This window comes from Tribolium madens, unplaced genomic scaffold (genome assembly GCF_015345945.1).
Source record: "Tribolium madens isolate multiple individuals breed KSU strain unplaced genomic scaffold, Tmad_KSU_1.1 Scaffold_11;HRSCAF=98;Tcas5.2_LG3b, whole genome shotgun sequence".
Lineage (NCBI taxonomy): Eukaryota > Metazoa > Arthropoda > Insecta > Coleoptera > Tenebrionidae > Tribolium > Tribolium madens.
In genome coordinates, this window is record NW_025400975.1 from 3,360,592 (window position 1) to 3,373,905 (window position 13,314).

The 13,314-nt window shown below is 33.1% G+C and overlaps 2 protein-coding genes across 51 annotated transcripts in view; both read left to right on the forward strand.

Moving 5' to 3' along the window:
* The window catches only part of LOC123003593 (actin, muscle-like), a 4,615-nt gene extending 2,569 nt beyond the window's left edge, over positions 1-2,046 (forward strand). The window contains exons 2-3 of the mRNA XM_044396454.1: positions 629-1,565; positions 1,621-2,046. Of these exons, the coding sequence (XP_044252389.1) occupies positions 641-1,565; positions 1,621-1,826 (1,131 nt within the window). The 5' untranslated portion in view covers positions 629-640 and the 3' untranslated portion in view covers positions 1,827-2,046. The remainder of the gene's footprint in view (positions 1-628; positions 1,566-1,620) is intronic.
* Positions 2,047-3,827: 1,781 nt separating this feature from the next.
* LOC123012734 (zinc finger protein OZF-like) overlaps positions 3,828-13,314 on the forward strand; it is a 92,877-nt gene continuing 83,390 nt past the window's right edge. For 49 of the 50 annotated variants that reach the window (XM_044411298.1, XM_044410963.1, XM_044411214.1 and 46 more), the window contains 3 exon segments: positions 3,828-4,022; positions 4,862-5,314; positions 5,367-5,482. In XM_044411298.1, the coding sequence (XP_044267233.1) occupies positions 3,888-4,022; positions 4,862-5,314; positions 5,367-5,482 (704 nt within the window). In that variant the 5' untranslated portion in view covers positions 3,828-3,887. 50 annotated transcript variants of the gene reach the window in all.

A 13,314-nucleotide genomic window follows, 5' to 3' on the forward strand; every position in this document is an offset into this window, starting at 1 on the left:
TTGTTGCCGAAGTATAAAAAATTCATTTTTCATGTATAGGGGAATACAACAGAAAGTAAGCAATAACAACTTAGATGGGACCCTGCACTAATGACAATGACATTTTTTTTATCAAATTTTTTGATTTCATAAAAGAATATTTTTTTAATTCATTATTTATGTAAATTAACAATGATTTTTATTTTTTATTGTGGGGAGAATATAAAAAATAGGAGTACATTTTTTTCAGCCATAGGAGAATTTAACAGATAGTAACCGAAATTGTTTTGATTTTACAAGAGAAATTATTTTACTTGATTTTAATTTTTTGTGGTGGGGAAATAAAAAAAATACATTTTTTCACCTGTAGGGGTATATGACAGATAGTAACCGAAAACAACTTAGATGAAACACCCTGTATTCGACAATTTTTGTCAAAAAATGCATCTAAACACTAATTAATTGACATTTTGCTTATTTTGAGCACCAAATTCGGACCACTTTCTAATTATTTGTTTCGCAACTTGCCGCTACGTGGCTCGTTTTGCTATTTTAAACTCAAACCTAAATGGGTGTATTTAATTTTTTCCACTTTGTTGTTTTTGTGTAATTAAAGAAAAAACAATTGAAACAACTCAAAACTTTTCAGTAAATCCCAGCCATGTGCGACGACGACGTAGCCGCCCTCGTGGTGGACAACGGTTCCGGCATGTGCAAGGCCGGCTTCGCGGGCGACGACGCCCCCCGAGCCGTCTTCCCGTCCATCGTGGGCCGTCCTCGCCACCAAGGAGTGATGGTGGGTATGGGCCAGAAGGACTCTTACGTCGGTGATGAGGCCCAAAGCAAACGCGGTATCCTGACTTTGAAATACCCCATCGAGCACGGAATCATCACCAACTGGGACGACATGGAGAAAATCTGGCACCACACCTTCTACAACGAGCTGCGCGTGGCCCCTGAGGAGCACCCCATCCTCCTCACCGAAGCCCCCCTCAACCCCAAAGCCAACCGCGAGAAGATGACCCAAATCATGTTCGAAACGTTCAATACCCCCGCCATGTATGTGGCCATCCAAGCGGTACTCTCGTTGTACGCTTCGGGGCGTACCACTGGTATTGTGTTGGATTCGGGCGATGGGGTCTCCCACACAGTGCCCATCTATGAAGGCTACGCCCTTCCGCACGCTATCCTCAGGTTGGATTTGGCCGGGAGGGACTTGACCGATTACCTCATGAAAATACTCACTGAGAGAGGGTACTCGTTTACGACCACTGCAGAACGGGAGATTGTGAGGGATATCAAGGAGAAGTTGTGCTATGTGGCGTTGGATTTCGAACAAGAGATGGCAACAGCCGCTAATTCGACTTCTCTGGAGAAGAGTTACGAGTTGCCCGATGGACAGGTTATCACAATCGGGAATGAGAGGTTCCGGTGCCCGGAAGCCCTCTTCCAGCCGTCGTTCCTGGGGATGGAGTCCTGTGGGATCCACGAGACTGTCTACAACTCCATCATGAAGTGCGACGTCGACATCAGGAAGGATCTGTATGCCAATACGGTACTCTCTGGGGGCACCACCATGTACCCAGGTTAGTTTTTCGCCCTCCAAGACGTTAGTATCTTAATTAATTTATTTTATTTTAGGTATTGCGGATAGGATGCAGAAGGAGATCACGGCTTTGGCCCCCTCGACCATCAAAATCAAGATTATCGCTCCTCCTGAAAGGAAGTACTCGGTCTGGATCGGTGGCTCGATTCTGGCATCTTTGTCCACTTTCCAGCAAATGTGGATCTCTAAACAAGAGTATGATGAGTCTGGACCTGGAATTGTTCACCGTAAATGCTTCTAAAGTTGGGGTTACGTGACTGTGGCAAACACTGCCGGATGATTTCATGGAATTTTTCTAACGAATTATAAGACTTGTGTACCTACACCTCTCCAATTTATTCCTAAGAGTATTGTAATGTTTTAGTTTTTATCGGATAAGTTTATTTAATGATTAAATTTAATACCTGTAAAAATTAATGTAGTTAAAATGAAAAATTATCTAATGAAGTGTTTTTATTAAATGTCTTTTTATTACCACAAAGCTTCAAAAGATTAAATATGTAACTGATGCACAAAAAATCGGAAATTTTTATTACATATCTTACAGTGTCAAGATGCCAAAACACGTGGTTCAAAATTGTTTTATGGCTTTTTTTCTGCTGTAGATGTTAAATGGCAATTTGTTTTATTTAAAATAATAGATCAAGGAGTATTTTAATCAGAAAAGTAGATCAAATACTTAATTTTTAGACAGAAATTGTACAATTGCGGACACGGAATTTTGGACGATTTGCCATTAGACTGACGTAAAAATGTAAAGCCGGCCTTATTCAACTAACCTCACTTTCGGTTTTTGTAATTTTTATCTTTACAGAGAAAAAATGACAACAAATCAAAATAATTTATTGAAGTTATATAAAAACACGTATTTCTTGCGTTATTGTTTCCGAGAAAACTAAAATTTCCAAATTTTAATTTTAAACGTCAATCTTAATGACAATAAAGCATGGTTTACATTGACATTTTATGAACTGGTAATTTAAGGGAAAAAGGTGCTAAAATAACATTCATTCAATCCTCTATGTTAAAATTGAATTTTATCTACTCTTTTCTTCATGTTAAAATGAAATTTTATCGTCGAGTTGATAAAAAATACATCCATTGTTGTTTATCTGCGGTTGTTAGTTGTTTGATATTAGATTTCATTGTTGAATTTTACTTTGATATTTTTATAAATATCGACCAAATTGACTACAAAATTAGTGAGGATTGAATTAAATTTTAAATTGTACACGACGATAAAATTGTCATTATCTTTTGCTCATTAGCTTTCAAAGATAAAATTCAATTTTATAGTCTCGTATAATAAATAACTATTAATTTTATCTACTATTATTTTATTATAATAAAGAACTATTGTCACCCAAAGACGGATTTTTATTTACTTTAGAATAACATACTTACTAAGCAAAAGAATCTGATTCATACTAATGAGAATAATATTTTTCATGAAACTCTTTCGATTTTCTAAAAGAAATCTTTTTTTATCGTTGGTTATAAAAATTAACAGACCGGTAATGATTTTAATTTTTTATTTTGAAATAAAAAGACGTCATAGGCGTATTGTTAAAAAACATAATCCAATAATTAATATAAAAACACCATAATCCAATCATTATTGATTAAATATTCAAATTTTCCTATAATAACAATTTTAATTTCTATAATTTTGTTTATACACAAATATTTTTACCCAAAATCAATAGATTAAAAAAAAAAGGAAAGAAATCTTTTCCTGAATTTTTTTGTGGTTTCCTATCAATAAAAAATGTTCTTAAAAGTCCGAATAATTTATGGTAGGTAAAACAACTTTTTCATCAAATGGACATAACGAGTGCTATTTTTTGCTCTAATTAATGTTTTTGGTGATTACCTTACCAGTTTTTTGCACTTTGTTTTGGCTGGCTAAATCAATAGATCAAGAAAAAAAGGGAAAGAAATTTATTTTTTTGAACTTTTTTGTGCTTTTCTATTAATAAAAAATGTTTCTAAAAGTCTGAACGTTAAAAAGAATTCAAATATGAAAACAGCTTTTTCATCAAATGGATATAACGGGTGCTATTTTTTCCTCCAATTAATTTTTTTGCTGTTCACCTCACCATTTTTTGCACTTCATTTTGGTTGGCAAAGTGTTTCAGCCCCCCACTTTTGAAATTCAAATTTGGCGCCTTCCCATCGTCCCCTTTTGCCGTTTCCCGGCCAAGCAACGCTCTGACGTCACATTTCCGCCCTCTTCATTTATGTGAACGCTGTAGAAGGTGAATGTTGGTGTCTGGTGTGGCTGTAGCAAAAGCCCAAAAAAATGGGTTCCATCGAAAACATTTCCGAATTGTGCCGTTTGTGCTTAGTTAAGGACCAAGTAAATGTACCAATTTTCGAAGAAAATGCTAGCAAAGAACAGACTTTTGTGAAAATCAATTCGTGTCTGCCGGTGAAGGTAAGTCGGCGTCGTTCCGCCATCTTGCTTTTTGTGAGTTTCTTGATATTCGACAGCCCATTTTTGACATCCTACGGCTGTTTACCGGCGTTTTGACGCCCTGACCTTCGAATTATCAAGTGTTGGGCTAGTTTTTGCTATTTTTTTTTTAGTTTTGCCCAAATTTACGCTTAATGCGTCGCTGACGCCGTCCCTGCCCAAGCCAACGCGTCCTTCGGTTTTTATCACATTGCCAGCTTAGATTGCGCTTCGCAAACCCACTATTTTTTGTTTTCTTAATTCTATTATTTTTATTTTTAATTTTTTAAAGTATTTTGGCTTTTCTGGGGAAAAAATCAATATACAGAGTGTTACAGTTATGCGCGGCTTGGTGGGTGGGGAAATCGGTTGACCTTCGGTTGTTTTGTAACACCCAAACTGCCTGGAAATGGGGCACCATCAGCACCCTTTTATTTTTAAAAACTGAACAATTAAATTTTGCTTAATTTACAACAATTTTTTCTATTAGTTTAAAGAAAATGTGTAATTTCATAATAATTTAAATGTCAATGTCCCAAGCTGACTTGATCATATTTTTCTAAATAATTAGGGGGTTCATGAAATTTTGCCAAACTCAATTTTTTATCTACTTTGTCGTGAAAGAATTTTTCTTTGATTTCTTGCGCATGTGTGTTTACAGAACAACATTCTTTCTAACATTCTACTGGTTCAATACCGAGGGTTCGGCTTTTATGAGGGGTCATAAACTTTATGACACCGTAATTTAGTAGGGGCGGTAGAATTTAGAAAAATCTGTAATCTTGAGTCWAGGTCACTTAATTAATTTTTTTTTGTTACAGGTATCTCGCGATGACAGCCTGCCCAAAAAGATCTGTGATGGATGTTCCTGTAAATTAGATATGCTCTACAACTTCCGGAACACGAGTGTAGATTCCGAAAAACAATTATTAAAATGGCTCAATCAAGCCGATTTAAGTTGTTCTCAGTCAGCGGCAAAAGACCCCCTAGCTAGTACAAAACCCGAAATCATGATTAAACAAGAGACCTTTGAACCAACTGATTCTCGAGGGGATGACAACTCTGATATGGGTATGGACACTCATAGTTACTTAATGCAACAGCAGAAGTTGCCTTATCCGCAAGAATTCGAATTCGGGGGGCCTTCCGAATCAAATGTGGGGTTAATGACTGATGAACCTGCACCAAAGAGGGCGAAACGTGCCGCTGCTTTGAATAAAGCACCTATTGAGACTGATGATGATGATCTTGATGCTGCCATGCAGATAACCAAGGTTTGTTTGTGATTTTTTGTAGATATTTTGGATTTTAATTTTGTTTGTTTAGGCGGAAGAGGAAGATAGCGAAGAAATAGATCAACCTGATTATGTTGAAGCACCTTCAACTAGTGCCGATGATCAACCTGGCCCTTCTGGGGTGGGCAAGGCCTCCGTTGAAGCACCGTGAGTACTTTTTTATCTTTTCAAACTGAAATTTGCATATGGATGTCTGAACTTGACTGGTTTGATTACTGCTTTTTGTTTTACGCGGTTTTTACTTTCGTACGATTGTGTATTTGGTTTCATAAGTATTTTTTTTTTGGGTCATTTGTATTATTTTCATCGTTGGATACTAAAACAATTATCTCGGGATATTTTCAAGGTAAGTGGGCAAAATTGTTAATTAAACCAGTCGTCATTTTGTAATTTTTTAGATTCAAATGACATCCATATGCGCCTATGTACAAAGAAAAAGTTTTAAAAAGTAATTTGTTAATGTTATTTTTCTCAGAATGCTTTGTTTTTCACTTAATTTTTGTATTTTTTGAGAAACTTTTTAAGATTTTTTTGTTGTACATTAGTTTTAAGTGTTGCCTATTTAATATGTAGATACGGCATGTCTGTATCATTTATTTTGTTTGCATATGTACTTGTTATCTTGTCAACATATTGTTGTACGAGATATTGTTTTGTTTGAATGAAACATTTGTTTCTTTCATTTTTTGGGTGTGTGTTTTTCAATCGATTGTGTTTCATTCGATTGAGGTAAAAATGTGCTCTTAGATCATGATTTGTGAATGAAACTTTTGTTTTTTTTCACTTTTTTTTTCCTGTGCTGCGAAATTTCTTAATCGATTGTGTTTGCAGTCGATTATTCTACAAGTGAATTAATTTTTTTTTGTGTATTGGTTTTGGAGTTAATCTCGTTTGGGATAAACTGATTTTTTTGACAGTGGTGTGATGCATTTTTTTTTTTAATTTGAATGAATAAGTAATGATGACTTTGTTTTCCAATATTTACTTGGAAGATTTATTACAATTATTTTAATGGGGTTTCACAAGTTTTAAATGTAAATTATTAAATTTATAATTTACATTTTAGTACTAAAACAAGGTTTTAATTTTTCTGTAAATTTAATTGCTAATTAGGTTTACTAAGGAAGCTGTTTTTCAGTTTTCCGACGATTTAATTGGAAATTAAATTTACTGTAAAATTATTCACTTGTTTTGTTCCAGTAGTTGGTATTTTTTAAATAAATTAGTTAATCAAAAATTAAGGTACTGCAATACATTAAATTAACTTGTGATTGAAAAGTCAACACGGAAGTGTTATTTAGTACGGTAAGTAAAAAAAAAGCATGTTAGTTTTTATTTGTGTGGGTACCCATAGTGTGTTGTATGAATGTGGGAGTTTGTTTATTGTTTTCATTAATGGACAAATTTGTTTGGGTGTTGAATATGAAGGAAACAATTGTTTCTACTGTTTTTGGGGGGAATTATTTATGTTAATTATTGTGTTATTAGCATCGTTTTGTGTGTTTGAATTTATAATTTCTAAGGTTGATATAATGTTAACTGAAAGTGATCTGATTTTTAGTGTTTTTTTGGTGTAACACGGTTAAGGTAACTTTTATGGTAAGTTACAGAAACATGTGGCTCATAATTTTGTTCTTTTTTGGTTGTAAATTAGAAATAAGGCGATTGATATCTGTAATGTAACCGAATAAATGTGCGSTTTTTGTGTTGTTGATTCGTGCATAGTGTAAACATTATTAAAAATGAGCAAAAACAACAATAATAAAAGACACAAACCTTCCTACCTATCTACCTACCTACCTAGAATAAGAATAGAGCTTACTTTTTTAAACATYTGGACCAGGATCATCTCGAAGACCATTTCCACGGATTAAGAGGCAGTTGAGGGATGAAGCAATCTATTAAATCTACATCTGTTTGAGAGCTGTAGAATTATTATTTTTAGTAATAAAAATCTTGAAAAATACTTAATGCATGTTTCTAATTCTTTAACATTAAAAAAAATATGCATAAGCATAATTGAGTAAGGTCTAGTAAAAAAAAAAGGAAATTAGCAGATGAGCATAATAATTAGGTAAGTGTACTTTTTATTTTTTGTACAGAACTTTTCATGCCACAGCAACTGAAATAGTTAATGTGTTGTTGTTAAATATTGGTAATGCCAGTTTTTTATTATTTTGATATGTTTAGAATATCTAGAAAAGAATTACCAGTCATTTCTAAGTGAAGTTTTAATTCTTTTTGATTAAATTTGTAAACGATTTTAATTTTTATTTTTATTTTTTTGAATGACATGGTTAAATCTTATCAGAAACGTTTCGACTTTATTAACTTTGATCGGGTAATTGCTTATGAAGTTTTCATTTTTTCACTCCATTGATATTAAAGTTTAAAAGTACCTACTCTGAAAACCTATTGATCATTGCGTTTACAGTTGCTGTGGTATGTTATAAATAATAGTTTGCGACGGTTTACATCTTCTATTTAAAAATGAATTGATAAAATAGTAATTGAAGCGATGTTACGAGTACACAATGCATATTCACATTTGATACTGAAATAACAATTAAATTGGCAATTTTTTTAATGWTAAAATAGAAATAGATTTACGGTGCGGGTAACAGTAGTTCTGCAGAAGTGCACATGACAACTCGATAATAAAATTGAATCCAAGTCTTTAAAATTAATGCTGAAATAAATCACTGTCATCACTTTTTCCCAAATTTATAATTAAATCTTCCAAAACATTTTATAGAAGTAGAACATCTAACAGAATGTAAAAGTCAAAAATTTAAAATCTTTCACTTAGCTGACCACCTTGGAGACATTTTATTGATTGCTAAGAAAACCGAATAGGCGGGGCAAATAAAAAAGTAATTGCCGCTTCAGTATAATACTCCTTCCTATACGCGTTTTCATATTAATGTGCATCAAAGTAGACGTTGAAAGAGATTACTTTAAGGTGGCAACCATGCGAAAATTTAAACAATCTTAAACTCAGTCTTGCCTAAAAATTATTTTTCCAAATAAATGTGTACCCCAGTTAGCAAAAAATAATTAAAATTAACAACGTAATTAACATGGGACTCGAACATAAAAGATTTTTGTCAATATTCATGTGATTACATTTGTTCTGAATGACATTAATGACACTTTTTGTATGAATCTGCCTTTAAATTAAAGATTCACTTAGACTACTGCAACCTACTTGTTGCATATTAATGTGAAAAAGAGTATAATTAGTGTATAGTGTGGTTAATTGTCAACAGTATCAATAAATTTTATGTAAAAGTATCAAAATTGACAATCACTCATGTCAAATTTATCAATAATTACGCAATGGAGCATTTATGTTATGGGGTTGAGGTTAATTTTTTTGTTTGCTTATGATTAGAATGGAATTGATATTGCTTAAAAATGCTTATTGCACTATGTTTAACTCTTGCTTTGAGTAAAATAGTAAATTACAACGATGCTAAGGTGTCTAATTTGTAGTAAATAAAAGGATATTAAGAAGAATATCTGTGATGTGGGAATAATTAAAAAAGGAGAAAGAGTGAGTCTTGAAAAAATTGCTGTCTACGATTTAGTGAGTACAAAAGTCAGGTGTAGCCATAGTGTAACACTTTTTCAGCCAATCGTTGCGTTCTGATGTTATCTTTTTTTTTTATCTACTAGAGCTTGTTCCAAATCTCGTGGCGAACTGACGTTGTCAAAAATGACTGAATTTTGACATTAAACATATGTTTACTATTAAAAAAAATATTGTTRATTGGCGTCGTATGAAATAATATTTCAAAACCACTGTTATTCCTTAAAAAATTATAATAAGTAGGTAGTCGTACATAAGATGAAGAATGATGAACAAATTATTAAATTGTTAACGCATGAAAAAAATTTTCAAAAATGATATTCATAACAATCTTTGTCTTCAAAATTTTTAGAGAAAAAAAGTACTCCCATGTATTTTTTTATCTTAACCAAGTGGGCACACTCCAAGTGTCTTTTCTGTCACCGTCAGTTCGCCACCAAATATGGAATAAGCTCTATCTACATGTAAAATATAAATATTTACCTGTAGCGTATGAGACCTATACTGATCTAAATAGAGTAGCGTTCACCAAACTACTCTGCAGTTTAGAGTAATATAAGTAAAACAGCCTTTTTTCCTAAGTTATATTGAAATGAGCAAATTATTGAGTTTAATGGCCTTTTATTAAAAATAGCACTTCAAAAAAATGAGGTATGTACAAAAATGCGAGGCTGTTGTCGAAAAGGTGTGGCAAACGCTGACATTTTAAAATACATTATAGATGTTTTTTTATCTTTGTGGATGAAGGAACTTWWAAAAAGTTGTCTGTTTTTCTGCATGGAATCTTGCGAGTCAAATTTGAGACAGTTTTGTCGTCCCAACAAACTGAAATATTGCATACATACGTAATTTCRGTGACGTACAATAKTTTTTARTTTGATTAATACTTRATTAACTGTTATAAACTTATATCTCGGCTCCTAATTGAAATATAAAGATGGAACCTCCGTCATTGGATAGAGCAGGAAAAAGACTAAAGGGTTGTTAAAAAATCAAAATTAAAACAAAATACAAAAGGTAAAAAGTTCAGATAAATTCAAAAAACAAAATACGAAAAAACAAGTCGAGAAAATTAAAAAAAAAATCAAAAATCAAGAAAATTAAAACTTAAATGATTTCACAAAAAAAAAGTAAAGTCTAAAAAATAAACAAAAGCAAATAAAATGTTTTTTAAAAATAAGCTTTTGTACTAAAGAGTGAAAAATAATTTCTTGATGGTTATGAATTTCGTTCAGCCCGAACTAATTACGTTTTTGACAATTACTCGAAAAAAATTCCTGAAACAATCAACACACTCGGGGTATTAAGTGATAATTTTTAGCAAATAGGGTCTCTCTTCGTCGCCTTGCTTCACGGATCAGGCAAGACACACTGGGACAGCCCTCACGTTTTTCAGCTCAGCTTATGTGTCTCCAAGCCACGTTGGATTTCGTTCTCATATCTACATTCAACAAAAGCAACAAACTAAATACCTATTTACATTTTGTAATGATAAGAGTAATGTTTGAAATTACTATTGGTATTTAGTAAATAATGACGATGAGTAATCCGAAAATTTTTAGAGCCGCATAAATTAAGGCGACAAATAGGTGACACAAAGTGTGAAAACTTCACACTAATTTGCACTGTGCTGTTGTGAATTAAATTATCAATAAAATGATTTGCAAAGTAGGTGCAAGATAATTTCAATTTCAAGTTCTAAAAAATAGATAAAATTGGGTTACATTTCAAACTTGCACAGGCAAAAATTTGAAGCGTGTGAGCAATATAATTTTTTGTAAAAAAATAGTTTTGTCTGCTTTAAATAGAAGTGTTTTGCTTATTACAACCAATTTAAAATATGGTGTTTCACAAGTAACGGTTATCACTTTTAATTTTCACAATTTTTTATGTAATTTGAGTAGGTTTATCGTTAATTTTTTTTATCGCCAACCGTCAATAAAGCGAAACATTACCATAGCGATTTTCGGAAGTAAACAATCACTTTATCTTACTGTAAAATAAAATACTTTACCTGCCGCTAATATCTTTCAACAAAGCCAGCCATGACTGTTTGACATTAAACAGAAATCGTTTGTCACTCTCACTGTTCAACTATAAGAGTTTTGTAGCGAATTATTTATAGAAAAATTAAGAAGACATTCAGTGCACGCCGCCTGAAATTCAGAAGAAGTCGTTAGAGACGTCTTTCGAAATTCTACCAGACAAATCACTCGAAAAATACAATCGCAGGTATGACATATTCATAGAGTGGTGCCAAAAACACGGAATAAAAATTATAACGAAAACGATTTACTCGCATATTTTTCCGATATCGAAAGAGTATTCCTCTTCGTTGTGGTCGTATTATTCTAGGTGAAAGCAACCCTTTTAGCAAAAAATGGCATTGACATTAGTAAATTATAATATCTCATTTTTTCAATCATAAAATTTTGTGGTTGGTGATAAAATTTTGTATCCACCACGTCAGTAAAGTGTCTTTATCGAACTCGTCTGTTACTCGCCTCGCTCGCTTCGCTCACTTGGCTCATAACCTCAAACTCGTTCGATAAAGAATCACTTTACTGACTTGGTACATAAATAACTATTATTCTTCGACACTGTCAAAATTTACGGTTTTTCTCCCATGTAAGAAAGTTTTGACAACTGTTTGGCAATTTCTCAATACAAAACGTCAAATTATTTTTAACAAATTTAAAGCAAGTTTAAGCCTTGTTGACTCTAATTCGAAGAATAAAATGTTGTATTCCACTCGTTTGAGTGTAAATCGGACGCTTTATTGCACCTAGTGGATGGTAAACCACTCGGTCAAATAAAGAGTCTGATTTACACTCAAACTCGTCGAATAAATAACTATTTATTAATTAAAAAGTCAAATAGTTATTTATTATACAAGACGATAAAGAAATTGTTTATCTACAAGTGACAAGGTTAAGTTTACGAGTGAGGAAGTCACGAGTGGACTTTTTTCACGAGTAGATAAACATTCTTATCGTCGAGTATAATATTTCGTTTTATTTTGTACTCGCCTACCAGAATTTCTTGAATATGAACAGTAGATAAAAATTACTTTATTTCACTAGACGATAAAAGACTACTTTATCTACTCAAATTAGTTGATAAAAGCACTCTTTAACATTGAGTAGAAAATAAATTTGATTTTTTCTATAAATTTATTATTTTAACAAAAAGAAAAAAAAGCCTGTTGCTTTTATACACACAAATTATTTATTATACCTTTACCAATACTTATATTGTTAGTGAAATAGGAAGACGAAATAAAAGAAGGTAAACACGTCTTCATTTCTGATGTCTTTCCAGATCGCAAAACTGCCACTCGTCGCCAAAGATCATTTGCAAGTTGTGCAATGTGAAATTCGAGACCTATAATTTCTTAAAACGGCATCGTCGCAAGGTTCACACGCCAGAACGTTATCAATGCCCTACATGTTGCAAAACATTCAAAGAGCGATACCTTCTTAAACTACACGGCGTTGTACACTCAGCCGAAAAAACTTTTCACTGCAAAGTCTGCGGAATTTATGTCAAGACCTATCACCAGCTCATCTATCACAACAGAAAACACCGAAAAATTGACCCCAGCATTTGCCCTCATTGCAGTCGACAATTCCGCAGTGCTTCTTCTTACAAAGAACATCTCGATACACACAAGGGGCTCCAGTTTCCGTGTAACGTTTGCCAAAAATCTTTCAAAAGTATTATAATCCTCAACCGTCACATGAAAATTCACAACGATGTAGCTAAAGCAAGATGCGAATTTTGTCAGAAAACTTTCAAAACGGCGAATAGTTTAAGGAAGCACGTGAAGAAACTGCACCATGGGGAGAGACATCTTTGCGATATTTGCGGCAAGGCATTAAGTTCTGCTGCGAGTTTGAGAGATCATACGTTGATCCATACGGGCGAAAAGCCGTTTCCGTGTTCACACTGCGACAAGAGGTTTGCCAAGAAACAACATTTGACCGACCATGTGAGGGTTCATACAAAGGAGAAACCTCACGCTTGCCCGTTTTGCGAAAAGAAGTACTCACAGAGGACACCGTTGACGCTGCATATTCGGTCTGTGCATAATGGAGAGAAGCCATTTGCTTGTGTTGCATGTTCTAAGAAATTTGTTAGCAATGCTTTGCTGCAAACTCATCTCAGATTGCATACTAATAAAAATGTAAAATAGATTGAATAAATGTTTTTTTTTTAATTTTTGGCTGCTTTTGTATTACCTGTTCACAAATTATAAAGATTGGAGAGCAATCTGTTACTTGCATCATATAAAGGACACATAAAGAGATATATACAACAAATAGAAAAACCAAACTACATTATTTACAGTAAAGGTTTTATTCGCAGAAGTTAATTTAATATTTAT